The following is a 16310-nucleotide window of genomic DNA, read 5'->3' on the forward strand; positions in this document are numbered from 1 at the left end:
CATAATAGCCAGCATCTTCAATTTGTAAAAAAGTATTTAACAATTCACAGTTGTTTCACATCACCTACTCTAAATGCAGTCTTGAAATAACTTTGCAAAAATCATTCCTATTTTTAAGAATTGTGATCTTCTAACTTAAAAGAATTGCTTAACATTTGTCTCTTACGTTTTGTAAGCCAAAGCAAACAAATTATGTCACAAAAAATAGCAAAATCATATGGGTACAAAATATTGTATTGCAAAATACACAACAGAGAAGCTTTCCAGGCTGACAATAATTAGTCTGTTTTTGTGGCTGCTTCTGAAATACTTCAGCGTGGAAGTAACGACAAAAAAAAAATTACAGAAAGTTTGTGCAAGGCCCTCCAGATTACTGAAGCCCTAAGAGGCAAACCCAAAAGTGTGGTTCAATTCTGTAAGGCGACTACACAAAAATGGTGCAATTTTACTCAGCAAATCTGCTCCATATGTATTCAGTCACCTCTGTTGATTTGGTCGACTACAAGCATTTTCTTAGGCTATAATCATGCTTTTAACACATTAGCCCTGAATAATCAACACAGATATGGGAAACGATCATGGAAAAGTACTGTGGAAAAGTACTACGGGTTCTATTTTGGCTAATGCACAATTAAGACAATTATTAAGTAAATTTCTACAGTAGAATATTTATTTTTGGTAATGATGCATATGCCAGAAAGAACTGATATTGATTCTCAGATCCCAGAAATGGTTGAATTTGCAGAGTTAACAGAATCAAACATATTTTTACTTAAAAAAATTGAGCACGAATGAGCTCAAGCTGAGAGAAAATAAACAGAACACCAAGGCTTGCAGGGACATGTTTCAGAGCAGTACTGTACACTGGATGCAGAATGGTCATGTCCTTATTCCAGAGTTGCACCAGCACAGCTACAACCATCAATATTTTTAGGCACACACATCTATGATAGATTAAAATGAACTGTAATCTGTTATAAATCTTCATCTTTAAGGGACAATCATAAACCCTAATTACTCCACCCTGGCAAAAGTATCTGCACATGAAGAGTGATTTACAAGATCAAGGCATTAGAGAATGTTCTCACACACACACACACACGTCGTATCTTTAATAAGTTGTCTCCAAAAAAAAAAAAATCACTCAAGATATAGTAGTTGGAGTTACCCAGTTTACCCAACACATATTCTTCAATGCACCTTTCTTGTTTACTACAGCATGTGTGAAAATTATGTACTTTCAAATTGAAATGGGAAATGCCAAGGAGCCATTGCCTGTGCTCCTGCAATATAGCTTAATACCATTTATCTTATTTTGCTGAAGTCTAAAAATTGTATATGCAGCTTTTTATTTTCATATTGAAAGGAAAATTATTACTTCAAAGTCCTAATATAATCTACAGCATTTACAAGTACACTGATTTGGGATTTACTTTCCAGAAGAATGAACATTAGATACCCATGAATAGAAAGTACTGGTAAGCGTTTTAAAATAACTTTACCTTTATGCATTCTTCTTGATTCAGACTCTTTGGTTATGGTTGCCAGACAGTGAGGAAGTACACTGCCACAGCTGTTGCTCTGTCCTAGTGGCAAATGACCCTGCATAAAATTTTGTGAACAGATATTTACAAAATGCACACCTTATAACTTTGTACATCAGCAATTCCGAACAAAACAAACACCTCAGATGGATTTCATGACAAAGTATCAGCTATAAACTACTTTAGCTGTACACATTCTCAATTTCTGAAATATTTTCAAGTATCTTCTCCTCCTAAAATCACATGAAGGCTCTCGTTGCTCTACAATGATTCATGGTGCCACAATCTAGATACAATTTTCAGTTTCATCTCCACCTTCTAGTAAGACCATGAGGAAAAATCAGAACTCTAAATTTTCTTTAAAAATCAGTTCACTTTCATTTGAAATTGGAATCACTATTATATAGTAATCATAAATTAACTGTTTATGCATGCGTGCTTATTGCATGACATCACTACAGGTTTAAATTAAGGTTGTTTTGCCTTTCCATATCTTAACATGTTTGGATTTCCTTTACGTTTAACTCTGAATTTATTGGTTTGTAACATCTAGGGTTTATCTACACTGAAAAGTTACATCGGCATGGTTATGTCTCTCATGGTGCAAAAAAACTACTGTCCTGGGAGACATAGTTAAGCTGACTTAACAACCGGCGTAGACAGCGCTATGATGATGGAAAAATTCTTCAGTCAACCCAGTAAACACCTCTTGGGGGACATGGATTACCTACGCAGATGGGAGGATCCCTTCTGTTGCTGTAATAAGGACATGTCTACACTTACCTCCAGAGTGATCGATCCAGCGGGGGTCAATTTATCGCATCTAGCAAAGATGTGATAAATTGACCGCTGAGCACTCTCCCGTCGACTCCGGTACTCCACTGGCGCGAGAAGCATAGGCGGCGTCAACGGGGAGTGTCAGCAGTCGACCTACCGCAGCGAAGACACCTCAGTAAATAGATCTAAGTACGTCGACTTCAGCTACGTGAATAACGTAGCTGAAGTTGCATAACTTAGATCGGACACCCACCCCTTCCCCAGTGTAGACCAGGCCCAAGTGTCTATACTAAAGCTCTACAGCGGAACAGTTGCAGAGTGTTTTAGAGTGTAGACATAGCCTTAGTTTTGGGATAATTACAACATCCGATGAAGTGAGCTGTCGCTCATGAAAGCTTATGCTCAAATACATTTGGTAGTCTCTAAGGTGCCACAAGTACTCCTTTTCTTTTTGCGAATACAGACTAACACGGCTGCTACTCTGAAACATCCTTACGTTACTCAACCTTAACTCCTTAACTTTTCATAGGGGACAATAGAAATGGAAAAGCTATATACAGGCATATTACTTACTTTAGGAGTAACACTTCGTCCGAGAGTAGCGCTACTGAAGTGTGGCGATACAGAGGGAGTGGTTTTCTTGCGGGGTAGAGTATCACTCAAATATGTGCTCTCCTTGTGCTGTTTCTTTCTTTCTTCCAGATTTCTAAAGTGCTTAAAATATAATTTGCAACACTGTTTTGACAAAATGAACTGAACTGTTTGGTAAATTATGTTTCACACAGAATATAATGAAATCTACAGTCTTGAAATTTCACTGTAAAGAACCTGTCTTGTTTTAAAGCTAAATATTCTGTTTCACATCTTGTCCAGAATTTATTTATTTATTTTATTTTATTTTATTTTATTTTATAGGCTGCTGCAGTACTAAAAACATATCACTAGTCATAGAAATTTATATGGTGCATGGTAAAACAGTAACCAATTGTCCCCAAAGATAAAAACGATCAACTATTCTCAATTTAGAATAGCATTAAAGACTCTCTGAAGCTTGTGCAGTCCTTAAGGTTCTCATTTAAACACTTATCATTAATGAGTTCTGCCAGTTAAGACATATAAATGGCCAAATAAAAATGGTGTGATTTCCAAGATTCAATGGGACACAGAAATACGTTACAAGTTCCATTTCTTTTTATGGAGATTGTGGACCAAATTAATGACAGGGAGATGATTTTAGAAATAACAGTTTTAATTCTTCATCCTTTTAAAACTAAAAATGTGTTTCCATACAGGTGAGTTGTTAAGAGATTCATCTTAAACAAAGCTCTCAAAAGCTATCACACACATAGAATGAAAAATATTTGTAAACAGAAAGTAAAGCTTAATGTTAAATTATCACCAATTTGAAACTGAATCATACTGTACATAAAAATGGGCCTGTAATTTGACATCAGTACTGCCTGTTGATTAAGAAAACATTGTAAGAACAGGAAGACATTGCTGGCCCTGCACCCAATTATTGTTTTAAAAACACAAGGAGTCTAAGGCTCTGTCTACACAGTCAACTGAATGACAAAACTTTTGTCGTTCACAAATGCTTAAAAAAGCCCCCTCCTGAAAGACAAAAGTTTTGTCTTGGGAAATGGCAGTGTAAATGGCTCGTTACTGGAGGAGTGCACTCCTGTTAACAATACGAACCTCGCTCATAGGGGGTGGAAGCATTTTGTTGACAAAAGTGCCAACAAACAGCGTTTAGACTGTCCGACTTTTAACGACATGGACGTGTTGTTAAAAGCTGTGTAGACAAAGCCTAAGTTTACAAGTGGCATCCTATTAGGCAACAGAAAAATAAACCCCTCCAAATGCTAATGAACTGGTAGTTTAAAGGCAATATATTTTTGGAGTCCATTGTTGGACAGTATTAGAAAACTCTCCATTTAAATATGACGTTAGATCTAACCACTGACACTTTACTGTTGTAAGGAGCTTCCAACAATTAAGATAGCTCTCAAGTGTCAGCATTTTCCACTGTGTTATTCGTTTGTTTTAACAGCGAACAGACATACAATATGTACCGTACCAGGGGCTACTATGAGATCTTTTCTCATCTCATTGTGCATGTCTCTATCACTAAACACATTTACAGACCACCACAAGAAGAGACTGTTTATTCAACACCACTCAGTAATAATTCATAAACATTTCAGCAAACCCTTTAAGTACAGAACTCTGCGAGTCTGAATCAATTATGGATTCTTAGATAATCACATCACATGAAAAATTCATGTGTAAATGACTTCATTGCCACCATAAAAAAATCCAAGATGATCAGCTTTTAATTTGTTACCTGTTGTTGCCTGCGATGTTTCTTAGCTGGAAGAGGAGGTGGTGTATCAGATAAAGGAAAAGGATCTACATGTGTAACCATGACCTCAGGCCAATGGACTGATGGAAGTTGAGCAATAGAGCGAGGAGAAAGAGAGTGAGGAAACACAAATCCAGAACAGAGAGATGATCTTAGCTTTATAGGAAAGAGAGAAATTACACACAGAATTTTGTACTAGGAATTACTCAATACACATGGCACACACAAGCTGCAGTTTATAACAATATTTCATTGAGAGAGTTCTGAATGAAAAGTACACATTATACTGGAACTGGTAAGATAAATATTTAAATATTTGAAGCAATGTAAAAATGCTAAATACCAAGTTTATTGGTAAACTATAGCAGCACAAAGATAGAAATTTTTTAGTCATAAAGTTACTCCATTTTTACACAGAGTTGCTTCTCTATTTTTTAAACAATGTAAAGGTTGATATCAAAGCAAAAAGTGACAAACACAGCACAAAAAAGGCCAGAAAGAACAGATTGGAACAACAAAGAAAAGTGAAGGTATTGATCTGTACCCAAAATATTAAAGATAGATATTACTTCTGCATAGATTCACCCCACAAAAATGAGCTACAATAAGATAGGAAATAACGCTTCACCTCCATCATACAAATTATCATTATTATATGACTTGAGTCTACTTTTCCAAAGGATATGCTACCCCTTCCTATTTGAAAGGCAATGACGTCACTTATTTCTGATAGGGGCATTCTTCTTAGCCACTAAAATCCCAAATCCAAAACCAAACATTTTATAATTGGAGAATTCCTTTGGCTTTTCTGTCAGACGAACATCTGACCCTTCATCGCTAAGTCTACAGTTCGTTTTAGGGTTAAACTTATTACACTAGAAATTTAAAAAAAAAATAGCTGTGAAAGAATGATGTAAACAAAGGGAAATGTCTCTCAAACAAACCTCTTTATTTTGTGGCTGGCTCGCCAGCACAGCCGTGGAAGGCTCAGTGGCAACAGCGTCAGCATCTGTGGGGGGCTGAGTGGAAGGGGATCTATTCGTGGAATTGCCATACAGCTCACTAATTTCACTTACACTGATATAACCCTAAAAGGAGGAATTCAGAAATTAAACACGAAAAAGGAGTAAAAGCCAAAAGACATGCAAGAGTGTTAATGTATCCAGTACAATGAAGGTTAGTTTGGAGTGATACAGCCAAGTATCTGTGGTCTTATCAAATATTTCATTAAAGCAGTAATAACAATTATATTTTTAAAATACTGAATACTTCAATTTTGAAGAATGTTTTTAGTCATTCTAAACACATTTGTCTTACCAAAAGGCAAATCAACTGTAAGTGAGCAAGACACTTTATCAAAGTAAAGCCATCAGTGCTTCTTGTTTTGTTTTGGTATGTTTAAATTTGAACCACTTAGCTAGAGCTAAACATAACACTAGCATTTCCTCCAAAACAAAAGTCTTATTCATGGATGCTTAATGCTTAGATTCCTCTGTTCACTTTTTTTTTAAAACCCATCCCTATTTATTTCCTGATACATCTTTCAACTAAATTTGTGGGGCCTGGATGGCTCATGGGATTGGTATTATGATGTGGTGGTTTTATTCTGTAAATTACTCTAATAATAGTCCCTTAAATTAGTAGTGTCTTAAAGTTGCTTCCCTCTGATGGCTGTTTGGAGGCTTATGTAAAATGGGTATCAGTCTGGTTCCTAATGGACAAGAGTCCACATCTTAAAAGTAGCCATTGCAATTTGAATCTCTGTAAGCAATCTTAGATAAGGAGGGAGCAGGGCTGACTGAAAAAGTATGGAGGCGAGGCACAATGGCAGGATAGTTGATGTACATGTTCTGATGTCAAGAGAAATTCAGTGTCTAGTGCTGTCAAATAAATTCACTTCAAAAATAAAATACAGCTTCAATGCGCTGATTATAAAATCAGTCAAATGCCACAGCTCTTGATCTGTGGGAAAAGGTCATTTTAAAGGGGGGAAGTCACTGCTGAATTAGTGTCATAAAAAGTAGACAGAAATATATTTTTTTAAAAATGAAACAGTGAACCACTTTTAAAAGGAACAGGTGGAAAGAATGGAATATGGTTATAAAACTGCACTGATTTATTAATACATGAAAAGATGTCCTATTTTGGAATTCAGATGATCAGAACAGCTACAACTTATTGCTACCGTAGTTCTGCTTTTAAAAGGGATCTTTAGGTATGAGCAAAAGAATATTTTGGCTGCAGAGAGAAGCATTGCAAAGATGCACTAGAAGATGGAGGATTTTATTCACTTAATCTCAAGCCAGATGTTATTCAGGAAACTCAAGTGTGATTCTAAGTTAAGGAAGCTGCCTTAGAGATCTGACAATTTATTCAAAATGCTAGTATTTTCTGTTTACAACAAACTGCAATCCACAGACACAGAAACTTCATTATGATGAGTTAAGATGATAAACACATTGATTCAGTGTTGCTAAGATATGCACTGGCTGAATCACTACAAAAAATAGGGACTGTAGCTCAGGTCCCTTCAGACTTCTTCCCCAGTTTAAAGGCTGTGGGTTGTGAGGACTCACAACGGTAACCTCAGAGCTTTGGAGCTTCACAAGTGCAGCAAGGTCTAGGTTTTCCTTCACATTACCCCTAACTTACTCAATACCTCATCCAAAACTTTTGAGCCTCTTCCCTTTTGACTGCCAACGATGATTAAATAAATAGAGCTACAACAGCTCAAAGTCTTCAACTCGGTGTTTAAATGATGAAAAGCTGAAATACACATTTACAATGGATTTTTTCTATCCCAAAAAAGGAGAAGTCAGTGGCAAAAAAAATGTAAAATATACGATATAAGAGCAAGAACACTAGAACTTAGTCGCACTTGCCCTTAGCTGTTTCTAGATCTCTCTTTTTTGGTGTCCGTTAGGTTCAAGCATTTATTTAGAGAAAAACAGATTCTCTAACAAATGCAAAATGGTAATATATCCAGGGCAAAAGTTTAATGAATGGGAAAAACATCTGTGAAGCAATTTTTTGGCTTAATTTGGATTTCCAGAAGTAACTCAGCTAAGTTTCCTAATCATAGCAAGAACAGAATATTGAAAACCACATGAACCATGGATTGCATATTTTACAAGATTTGCCAAACTCTAAATCACTATTGCATCCAATGTTAATAAACATTAAGCTTACCAGAGGTACAGGAAAAGCTTACCTCTTTTAGACTGCTGGGACAGACAGGAAATCCTTTTCCTCCAGAAAGTCCAGAGTATTTCTTTTCCAGATTACAAAGATTCTCTTTTTCCTGTGAGGAATAGATATTGCATTTATTTCAGAAATGAATATTTATCCACCTAAAATGAATACCAGTTATTTATTTAAAGGGTATAAGGAAACCCTCTGGTGTGGCCAGAATTGCAACAGCAGTTTCAATTTTATTTATTTATAGCAGAACTGAAACTCTCCAACAGTTCCCAACAGATTCCTTTTGGCTTAAGTGAGCTTTGGATCACATCCTATGTGTCCAATTGCAATTGCCAAAGATTGTAAAAAGCGACCAGTGATTTGGGATGTCTGAGTTTTGGGGTTTCCAAGTTGACACAGTAAAGAAGCCTGACTCTTAAGGTCTGTCTCCAGCATACAGGTGAGATCAAGGTGTTCTCAGAGAACAGAATCCAATCCCTCTTTGTGGTCTAAACCAAAATGTAGCCCCCTAGGCGAAAGATACATTTTTTCATTCTAGAATTTTATTAGCCAGAAGCTGGTCATGGCAAGTAGTCTGATTTTGTGGCCAATTACTGGCCCATTATATGCTGATGGTTTGGGAGGTGCAGAGGTTGTGCACATTCCCAGATAGCCTTTGATGGGTGAAATGTTGGCATTTTTTATATATTATATATATATAAAAAATCCTAAGACAGAGGAACAGCTTTTGTTTACTATATTTTTAATGCAGAGACTTTGTTCATTGTGAGGTAATCTTTATAAAACCTCTTATAAGACAAAACACCACTACAGTTTTTAGTTAGGAAACCGGCTGGTAATAATAAGCGTGGTTTTTTTTTTAATGCTATTGGAAAACAGAAGCCTGTTGAGATAATTTTGTTTTTCCAACTTCCATGTAACAGTTGGATTTTTTTATATTGTTGATTTTTTAAAAAACATCTTACAAAGAAAAGAAAACGCTTACTCTTTGCAGCATCATTATTAAGTTATTCTTCTCTTTTACAAAATGATCTTGTTCCCTCTGCGACTGCTGAACGATATGATTGGCTTGCTTTTTGAGAGCAGAAATCTTCTCCTAATATACAAATATAATAACCACATTTTACATATTTAAGTTTGAAAGGACAATATATATATATTGAAACGTATATATTTCATCCATAAACTTGGCAAAACAGAACTGTGATAATTAATAACTATTTCTTAAAGTTAAGACTGTAACTACTGGAAAAGAATTTTTAACTATTAAAAATGTATGAATCCTTAATGTAGTACAAAGAAAACTGTTAAAGATGACAAGCTATCACTTCAATTTGTAACGCGTTTCCTGGTCCTGCTTGGAGTCTCTGTAGGGAAGAATGCGATCAATCAATCTGCAGAGAGCCAGCCCAGAGTAAGATGGGTTGAGTAGTGCCTGTTTTTTGGGTTCTTGTGTGTCATTATTCTGAATTCTAAGAAATAAAGTAGTGTTATGTTGCTACCTTCCAGCAAAAGTATTTATGCTCTAACTGCTCTGTGTGTGTATGCATATGGAACGTCCCCTATCTGTGAAAATAAATAATTGTTTTTTTCTCTTCTCCACCTTACAGTGCTATGCTATGAGGTGTTTTATCACATGAGCAGAGGACTAGGAACCAGGAAATCCTGAATTCTAATTCTTGATCTAACCTCACTTCTTCTGAAGTATTGGACTCTTAATATCTCTGCCTCCACTGGCCCCTCTGTGAAGTTAGGATAATAATAATACTTGCCTGAGGTTTAATTACTTTAAAATGTTTAAATGCTTTGAAGATGAAATGCACTAAGTGGCAAGTATCATATAGAAAGTAATACAGAACTAAAAGAAATTTCTAAATGACAGCCAATCGCTCTATTAAATGGGGGGAAGGATTCAATAGGAACCAGACACTATGGAGAGTGGCTCCTTGTAAGTGCCATAGATAGGAGAACAAGACAAGATCAGCTGGGGGGGGGGGGGGAAACGGGGAGAGACAGACATTCTCAGTCTACTTTATTGTGTTGAAGTAGAACAAGTTATATTCTGCCATGATGCTGACATTTTACTGCATTATTTTCCATTTGTTAAAATACAGATAAGAGATGGGCAAGATTGAAGCAGCAATCAGGTTCACTTATTGAGGTTGCAACAGACAAACAAAAGCAATGATGGTTTGAAATTTTTTATCTCACTATACTCCAGGTTGTTCCACAATGAAGGGGAAAATTAAAACATAAGATCCTGAACACTACTGCCCTCATTTAAATAAATACTTGTTTCATTACCTGTGCCTTGCCACATTGTTAACTTATCCAACTCTGGTTTCATCTCCTACACTCCCTACTGCTTCTTCAATGATTCTGGCTGCTTCTGTCTCTTAGCCCATCCAGTTTTGTATGTTTGCCAAATAGCTCCATAAAACCATAAACATCTGAAGACCCACCTGGTGCAATCAAATATTTCAGCATTAAGACTGCAACCTCACTCAAATCTATTTCACCTGTTTGCGTCCCTAGGTTGGTAACTTCTTTGGCTTTTACATGCATAGGGCATTCAACTCTTTCTGAGTAGGCACTGTAGTGCACAGAGTAATAACAAACAGCAGTAACCATTAGTGGCTCTTCAGTTGGTAAGCATGAAGCTGACATGGGGAAAGAGAGTATGAATAATTTTTCTACCTTATACAGACAGAGCTGGGGAGGCCTGCATAAAAACATCAAGACAATACACAGTAGATGATCTGGGTCTTGATATATTGTGATTGCACCCCAGCATAAGGCTGGTATCAGGGGATGTGTCAGAGGGTGACTGGCCCTTTAAGGGGTGGTGGATCCAGCCCGACCTGTCTCCACAGAAGTACAAAATGAATAATGCCACATGATAGGCAGATCATGTGACTAAAGTCAGGCCTTTGGGGTGCAGATAAAAGAGAAGCCTTTAGAGAGTCAAAGGGAAGAGAAGGGAGACTCCCTGTAGGAAGCCCTGGGAGTCACTACTCGATAGAGAGCAGGGAGAGATGCAGAGGAATAGGAGGGCTACAGGAGTTGCTTTATACATAAAGACTCTCCCTAGCTCCTAGGCAGAGGGGCTGCAAGCCTGACAACATCGGGAGCCAGATAAGAAGACTGGAGCATGGAGGGCAAGTCTGCTACAGGGAAGTCTTGGCAGGGATAGGACTAAGACCATTGCACAAAGGGTCATGAGCCAGCTACGAAGGCTCTATGGGAGTTCTTGTGTTTTCCTGTGAACTTTGTTAACAAACCCAGACCCCAAGGAGGAGTGTTCATTGACACCTGAAAGTCTGTGTCGAAGTTATTGGGGAATCCAAGAGGGGAAAATGAGGTAGGAGCTAACCCAAAGCCAGACTGGGTAGGTGGTCCTGCTACAGGTAGAAATGCAACTTCTCACCTCTTAGTAAATTTATCTTTAAAGGTAAAGAGTAAAGTTAATAAAGGTGATCATGGTAAAGGTGCTGCTTCCCATCATCATATTATCAGAGAGCTTCCTATATAACATAGCAAGAGTGAATTCCCTAGTGCAGTGGTGGGCAACCTGCGGTCTGCATGCAGCCCAGAGCAAGCTGATTGCAGGCCGTGAGACATTTTGCGGACGTTGACCGTCTGCAGGCACGGCCCCCCGCAGCTCCCAGTGACCGCGGTTTGCTGTTCCTGGCCAATGGGAGTTGTGGGAAGCGTTGCCGCAGGTTGCCCACCACTATCCTAGAGGATATAATGAATATCTGGCTCTCCTACCTTTTAAGGATATAGCCTTGCTTGGGATATTTTTTGTGGTTGTGGTTATTTGTATTTTTGTTTTATTTTATTTTGGGGGTAGAGATGAGTTTGTATTATAGGACTTTGTTCTTTAGTTTAATTTAATTTTTGGAGGGCAGTGTGATTGGGAAGATGGGGTTGTCATCATTATGAGTGTCATTCTTGCTATGATGCTTTTTGAGAGAAAGGTTTTGTAATGTTTCCTATGGACAGTCTACCTCTGGATTCACCTAAATCCCTTTTATGTGCACCAGCAAAGAAACAGGTAATGGTGAAACAACAGTGCTCTGAATTTAAAAAAAAAAAAACACATCAAGCAAAGAGCTGAGTTTTAATCCCTTTACCTTTCTACTGACAATGCTGCGCTGATATTCAGCTACTTCACGCAGGAGCTGCTGTGTCAGGTTCTCTTTCTCCTCATCTAACCTGCTCTCATGTTCAAGTTGCTGAAACTCCAGATCTTCAAAGTGTTTGCTTTCTACATCCAACAGATCAGCATCCTTTAAAGACAGACAAACAAACAAACACACATGCAAAAATTTTGCATTTACAGTGATCAGAGAATGGTTACTTAACAGCATTAAATCTCAGGAAAAACTTCCTAACTGTAAGAACAGTAGGACAATAGAATAGACTGCCTAGGGAGCTCCTTCACTGGAGGTTTTCCAATGGAGGCTGGATAGCCATCTGTTTTGGATGATTTTTTAGACATAACAAATTCTGCATCTTGGCAGAGTGTTAGACTAGATGACCCTTGCAGTCCCTTCTAACTTGGTTCTATGAATCAGTCTAAAATGATTATTCAATTTCATTCCACAAATCTGTCTGAACAAATACAAAGTTGATTTCTTTACTTAGCATTACCATCATCATAAACAGAAGTAAACATGGCTGATCTTTACTTTGGGGTTACTTCATCAATTACTGCCAACATCCCACTATCACACAGAATTCTATTTCACAGGAATTAAACATGAAAAGATGGAATCACCTGTGCATACACACATTTGAAAGAACTTTCTATTCAGAACAGGTTCTTATAACATGCTCATCACCAGAGTGTCTGAGTGCTTTCCAGTAGTGGATTAAACAAAGTGACTGACATCTGTCATGTTTATTCTTTCATCCTCTCCCCAAGGGAAAAAGTGTATGCAGTGGAATGTTTTGTTTTGGATTTTTTACATATAATATATATACATACACACATTGCTATCTATTTGTTTATCTTAGAGAAGGCAAGGTCAAAGAAGTGCACCTTGCACTTGGAGTGGAAGGTGGTCAGGTTTATGATGGTTCTTAGTTTTTAGGGAGTTCATTCCACAGTCTTGGACCAGCCCCAGAGAAAACTGCTTCCTGCACAGATAAGCTTTACCCTAACGGCAGAAAGTCCCATTGTCCCAGAGGAGCACAGTTGTTGGCCACAGTCTTCATCCCAGAGCCTCAGCTGATGTTTTAGATATGCTGAGCTCATGCCATGGAACTCCCTGAAGGTAAGGACTGAAACCTTGAATCTGATTTGATAGTCTATGGAAAGACAGTGTTGAGAGCAGAAGACAGGTTTGATGTGCTTGCAGTAGCCAATGCTGTTGAGGAATCATGCTGCAGCATTTTGTTCAAGTTAGAGTTTCCTAAGTGCTGAAAACTTAAAGCCCAGCTATATCACATTGCTGTAGTCCAGCTAAGAGTGAACAACTGAGGCCGAGTCAGCATCCATCAGGAGGGGGCTGAGTCTCCTAGCCCATCAAAGATGACAGAAGGACAGAACATAATGGCAGTAGTACACTAACAGCACATTGGTTCATTTTGTCTCACTAACCCTTTCAACAACCACATGTGCCCATTGAATAGAAGATGAAGAAAAACAATTTCCAAATGCTAGCCTCAGAGATCTGAGAGAAAAGAACCCCACAATGCCATTTTTACAGTCTTTTCAGTACCTAACTATACTTTAACTTAGACTGTACTTTAACTTTGTTATGTTACAGGCAATAAAGTCAAGTTAGACTGTGTAAGTGTTGAATAAAATGCAACAGTGCCGCTGCAAAGAATGAAAGAGTAACTCAGATATGTAAATCAATTGTGCAGACACACAACCTCAGGAATGACATTTTCAATGCATGATTCAGATTATAAACTAAATTATGTATTGAAGAAAATAAGTACGCACAACAGCATACAGAGACCAGTTGACAGTGTGGCAAAAAAGCAACAGATAATTGTGTCAAATGGCAATGAAAGTTAAGTGCTAATATAGTTTATCCTAATTACTGAAACCACATATTTGTCTTTGCTTGTTCAGTTACAAGGTGATGCTCTAATGTCCATCTAAACATCACAATTCTTATCAGCTTTCACATCAGCCAACAGGCGCAGGCTGTTAATTATGTGTGACTGGGCTACAGCTTTTAAAATAGTACAAAAAAAATTTTAATCCACTGATTTGCATTCTACTCAATTGTCACCATGCAACATATTAATTAAGAATGCACTGAAACAAATACTTAACCCTCACAACTAATCTGCAAAAAGTTTGCAGATGCTTCTTTGCATATGTGAGATAGAATATATTACAATTAACTTAGCCGTAAAAAAAAAAAAAAGGTTTGTGCAATCTTGAAACTTGCTACTGACCCTCTTCAGCTGCTGCTGTAACTGTTCCCTCATGGATTCAGGGCAATTATCAAGCTGGGTCTTCTGCTCGGAGTAAAGCTCCTGAAGCCTCTCTAGTTTTTCCCTTTCAGCATCAAGCTTTATTTTTTCCTGAAGTTTGAACCAGAAAATAAAGAACAGAATTACCTTAAAACCCAAGCAGTTGTTAGCAATTATGATAATGAACTCTAAAACTCTAAAAAGCCTCAGCATGTAGTTCAAAGACAGATATTCGCTGTTAGTAGAAATTGCAATGATAGGGTGTAAAGTTGACATCAAACAAAAGTTAATCATGACAGTGAAGTAATTAATTCTCTTCCTAGTCCTTGTTCTTTGTGCATAGGAGTTACATTCCTCCCACTCCCATGCTCAAAAGGCATTGGCTAGCCCTGTCCTATCTTTCTTATCTAGTAAAAAATGGTTAAGGAAGCAGCAGGCATGTTAGTCTGATAATGATAGAGTGAAGTGAAAAATGGTTTTTGCAAAGAGCAGGGTGAAATATTATATATACTCTGGTTGTACAGGAAAACTGGAACTCTCAAGGTGAGTAAACTACCTGTCTACTTCCTGAGCACAGGTTAGCAAGCAGTAAAAAGATTAAGTGATGCAGATTACGGTGAAGAAATACATTTGGGACAGGAAATTCTGTTTCAGTAGCTAAAACATATTGAATCTGTTCAATTAATCCCATAGGAAACTGTACCCTGTTCTCTAGGATGCATTTACATACTCCTCCCTGAAAACTCCAGCAGCATCCCTAGATAGATCTTCTTTTCATCTCTCCAGTGTACATAACAGTATTTAAGGTAACTAACTTCAACACTGGCAAACATAGTTGGTACATTCCCCTAAACTTTCTTGTAATGTGTCTGGAAGGAACAGTATGCCTGACATGCCATAGAAAGCGGCTGCCAGAACATGTACGTTCCAGAAAACTTGATAGGGTAAATTAGTCTCTAACAGAGGATACCCATCAAGAACCATCTTCACTTATGAAGACAGCCAGGTTTCTTAACACTATTTTTAGTCAGCTGCTGCTCACAGACTCACTCAAATATTGTTCAATCCCTGCTTCTTCTCTTCCTCTTTGAGCTACACATGGGCTTCTCATTTCCCAGCAGACCTCCATGTCTTCTTGATATTTTAGGTGCCCTAAATGTTCCAGCCTCTTTCTTTGAGCCTTCCAAGGACAGTTGAATTCTGGACTGCTACAATATCCAGTTATTTGTTCTCTTCTCCATCTTCTTTTTCTCTGTCTTCTGAAAACGAGTGCCTCTTTTCAGCAGCTCCTCACACTCAGGTTTTGCGGTCACTGTACATGATTTGAACACCTTGAATAGACACGTCTCTCGCCATACAAGATCTTCTGTTTCATGAGCACTGAATGCTCTTTCATATTTTGTTCATTATTACTAAAACAGTCCTCAAACCTTCACAGTACCATCGAGATGAGGAAGCAAAATTATTTTGTTTGATTAATCTCCTTATATTCTCCTCTCCTCTAAAACGGGGAATACCACTTTCCCAAGACAGGTTGTTGGTTTGTTTTTAATGTTTACAATCAGGTCTTATGTGAATTGAAATGCTCGTTTTGGTCATTTCTCAGGCCATGCTATCAGGCCACCGAATTGCCCAGAAAAATGGACAATTTTCACAAACTCAATAAAAACCGAGAGATTGAACCATCATATTCAGTCACCTGGACTCCACACCCTCATCCCTATTCTCAAACAACATAAGCAGAGCTCACTGACAAGTACAGAGCAGTCCCAACTTGACTGAGGTCACACAATGACACAGCAACATATAATTGAGAGTAGAACCCGGGAGACATGACTCCTAAAGCTCAATCCCTCATCTATTTATTGTCAACTGTTCTGAGATCAAACTCATTCCACACAGGACACCAAACAGTCATCAAATCACTGCTTTGTCACTACTAGCCCAGAATGAGGCAGAGAGAGTATCTGTCAGGATTTTGA

At 37.8% G+C, this 16310-nt stretch overlaps 1 protein-coding gene across 8 annotated transcripts in view; it reads right to left on the minus strand.

Annotated features, from left to right (window-relative positions):
• The window catches only part of PHLDB2 (pleckstrin homology like domain family B member 2), a 103376-nt gene that overhangs the window by 26813 nt on the left and 60253 nt on the right, over window positions 1-16310 (minus strand). For 5 of the 8 annotated variants that reach the window (XM_073306010.2, XM_073306021.2, XM_073306031.2 and 2 more), the window contains exons 7-13: window positions 14311-14439; window positions 12024-12179; window positions 8873-8983; window positions 7898-7987; window positions 5631-5774; window positions 2895-3035; window positions 1503-1602 (exon numbers count right to left, since the gene is read on the minus strand). In XM_073306010.2, the coding sequence (XP_073162111.1) occupies window positions 1503-1602; window positions 2895-3035; window positions 5631-5774; window positions 7898-7987; window positions 8873-8983; window positions 12024-12179; window positions 14311-14439 (871 nt within the window). The remainder of the gene's footprint in view (window positions 1-1502; window positions 1603-2894; window positions 3036-5630; window positions 5775-7897; window positions 7988-8872; window positions 8984-12023; window positions 12180-14310; window positions 14440-16310) is intronic. The other 3 variants (XM_073306059.2, XM_073306041.2, XM_073306051.2) reach the window with 2 other exon arrangements.

The sequence above is a fragment of the Lepidochelys kempii genome, chromosome 1 (genome assembly GCF_965140285.1).
Source record: "Lepidochelys kempii isolate rLepKem1 chromosome 1, rLepKem1.hap1, whole genome shotgun sequence".
Lineage (NCBI taxonomy): Eukaryota > Metazoa > Chordata > Testudines > Cheloniidae > Lepidochelys > Lepidochelys kempii.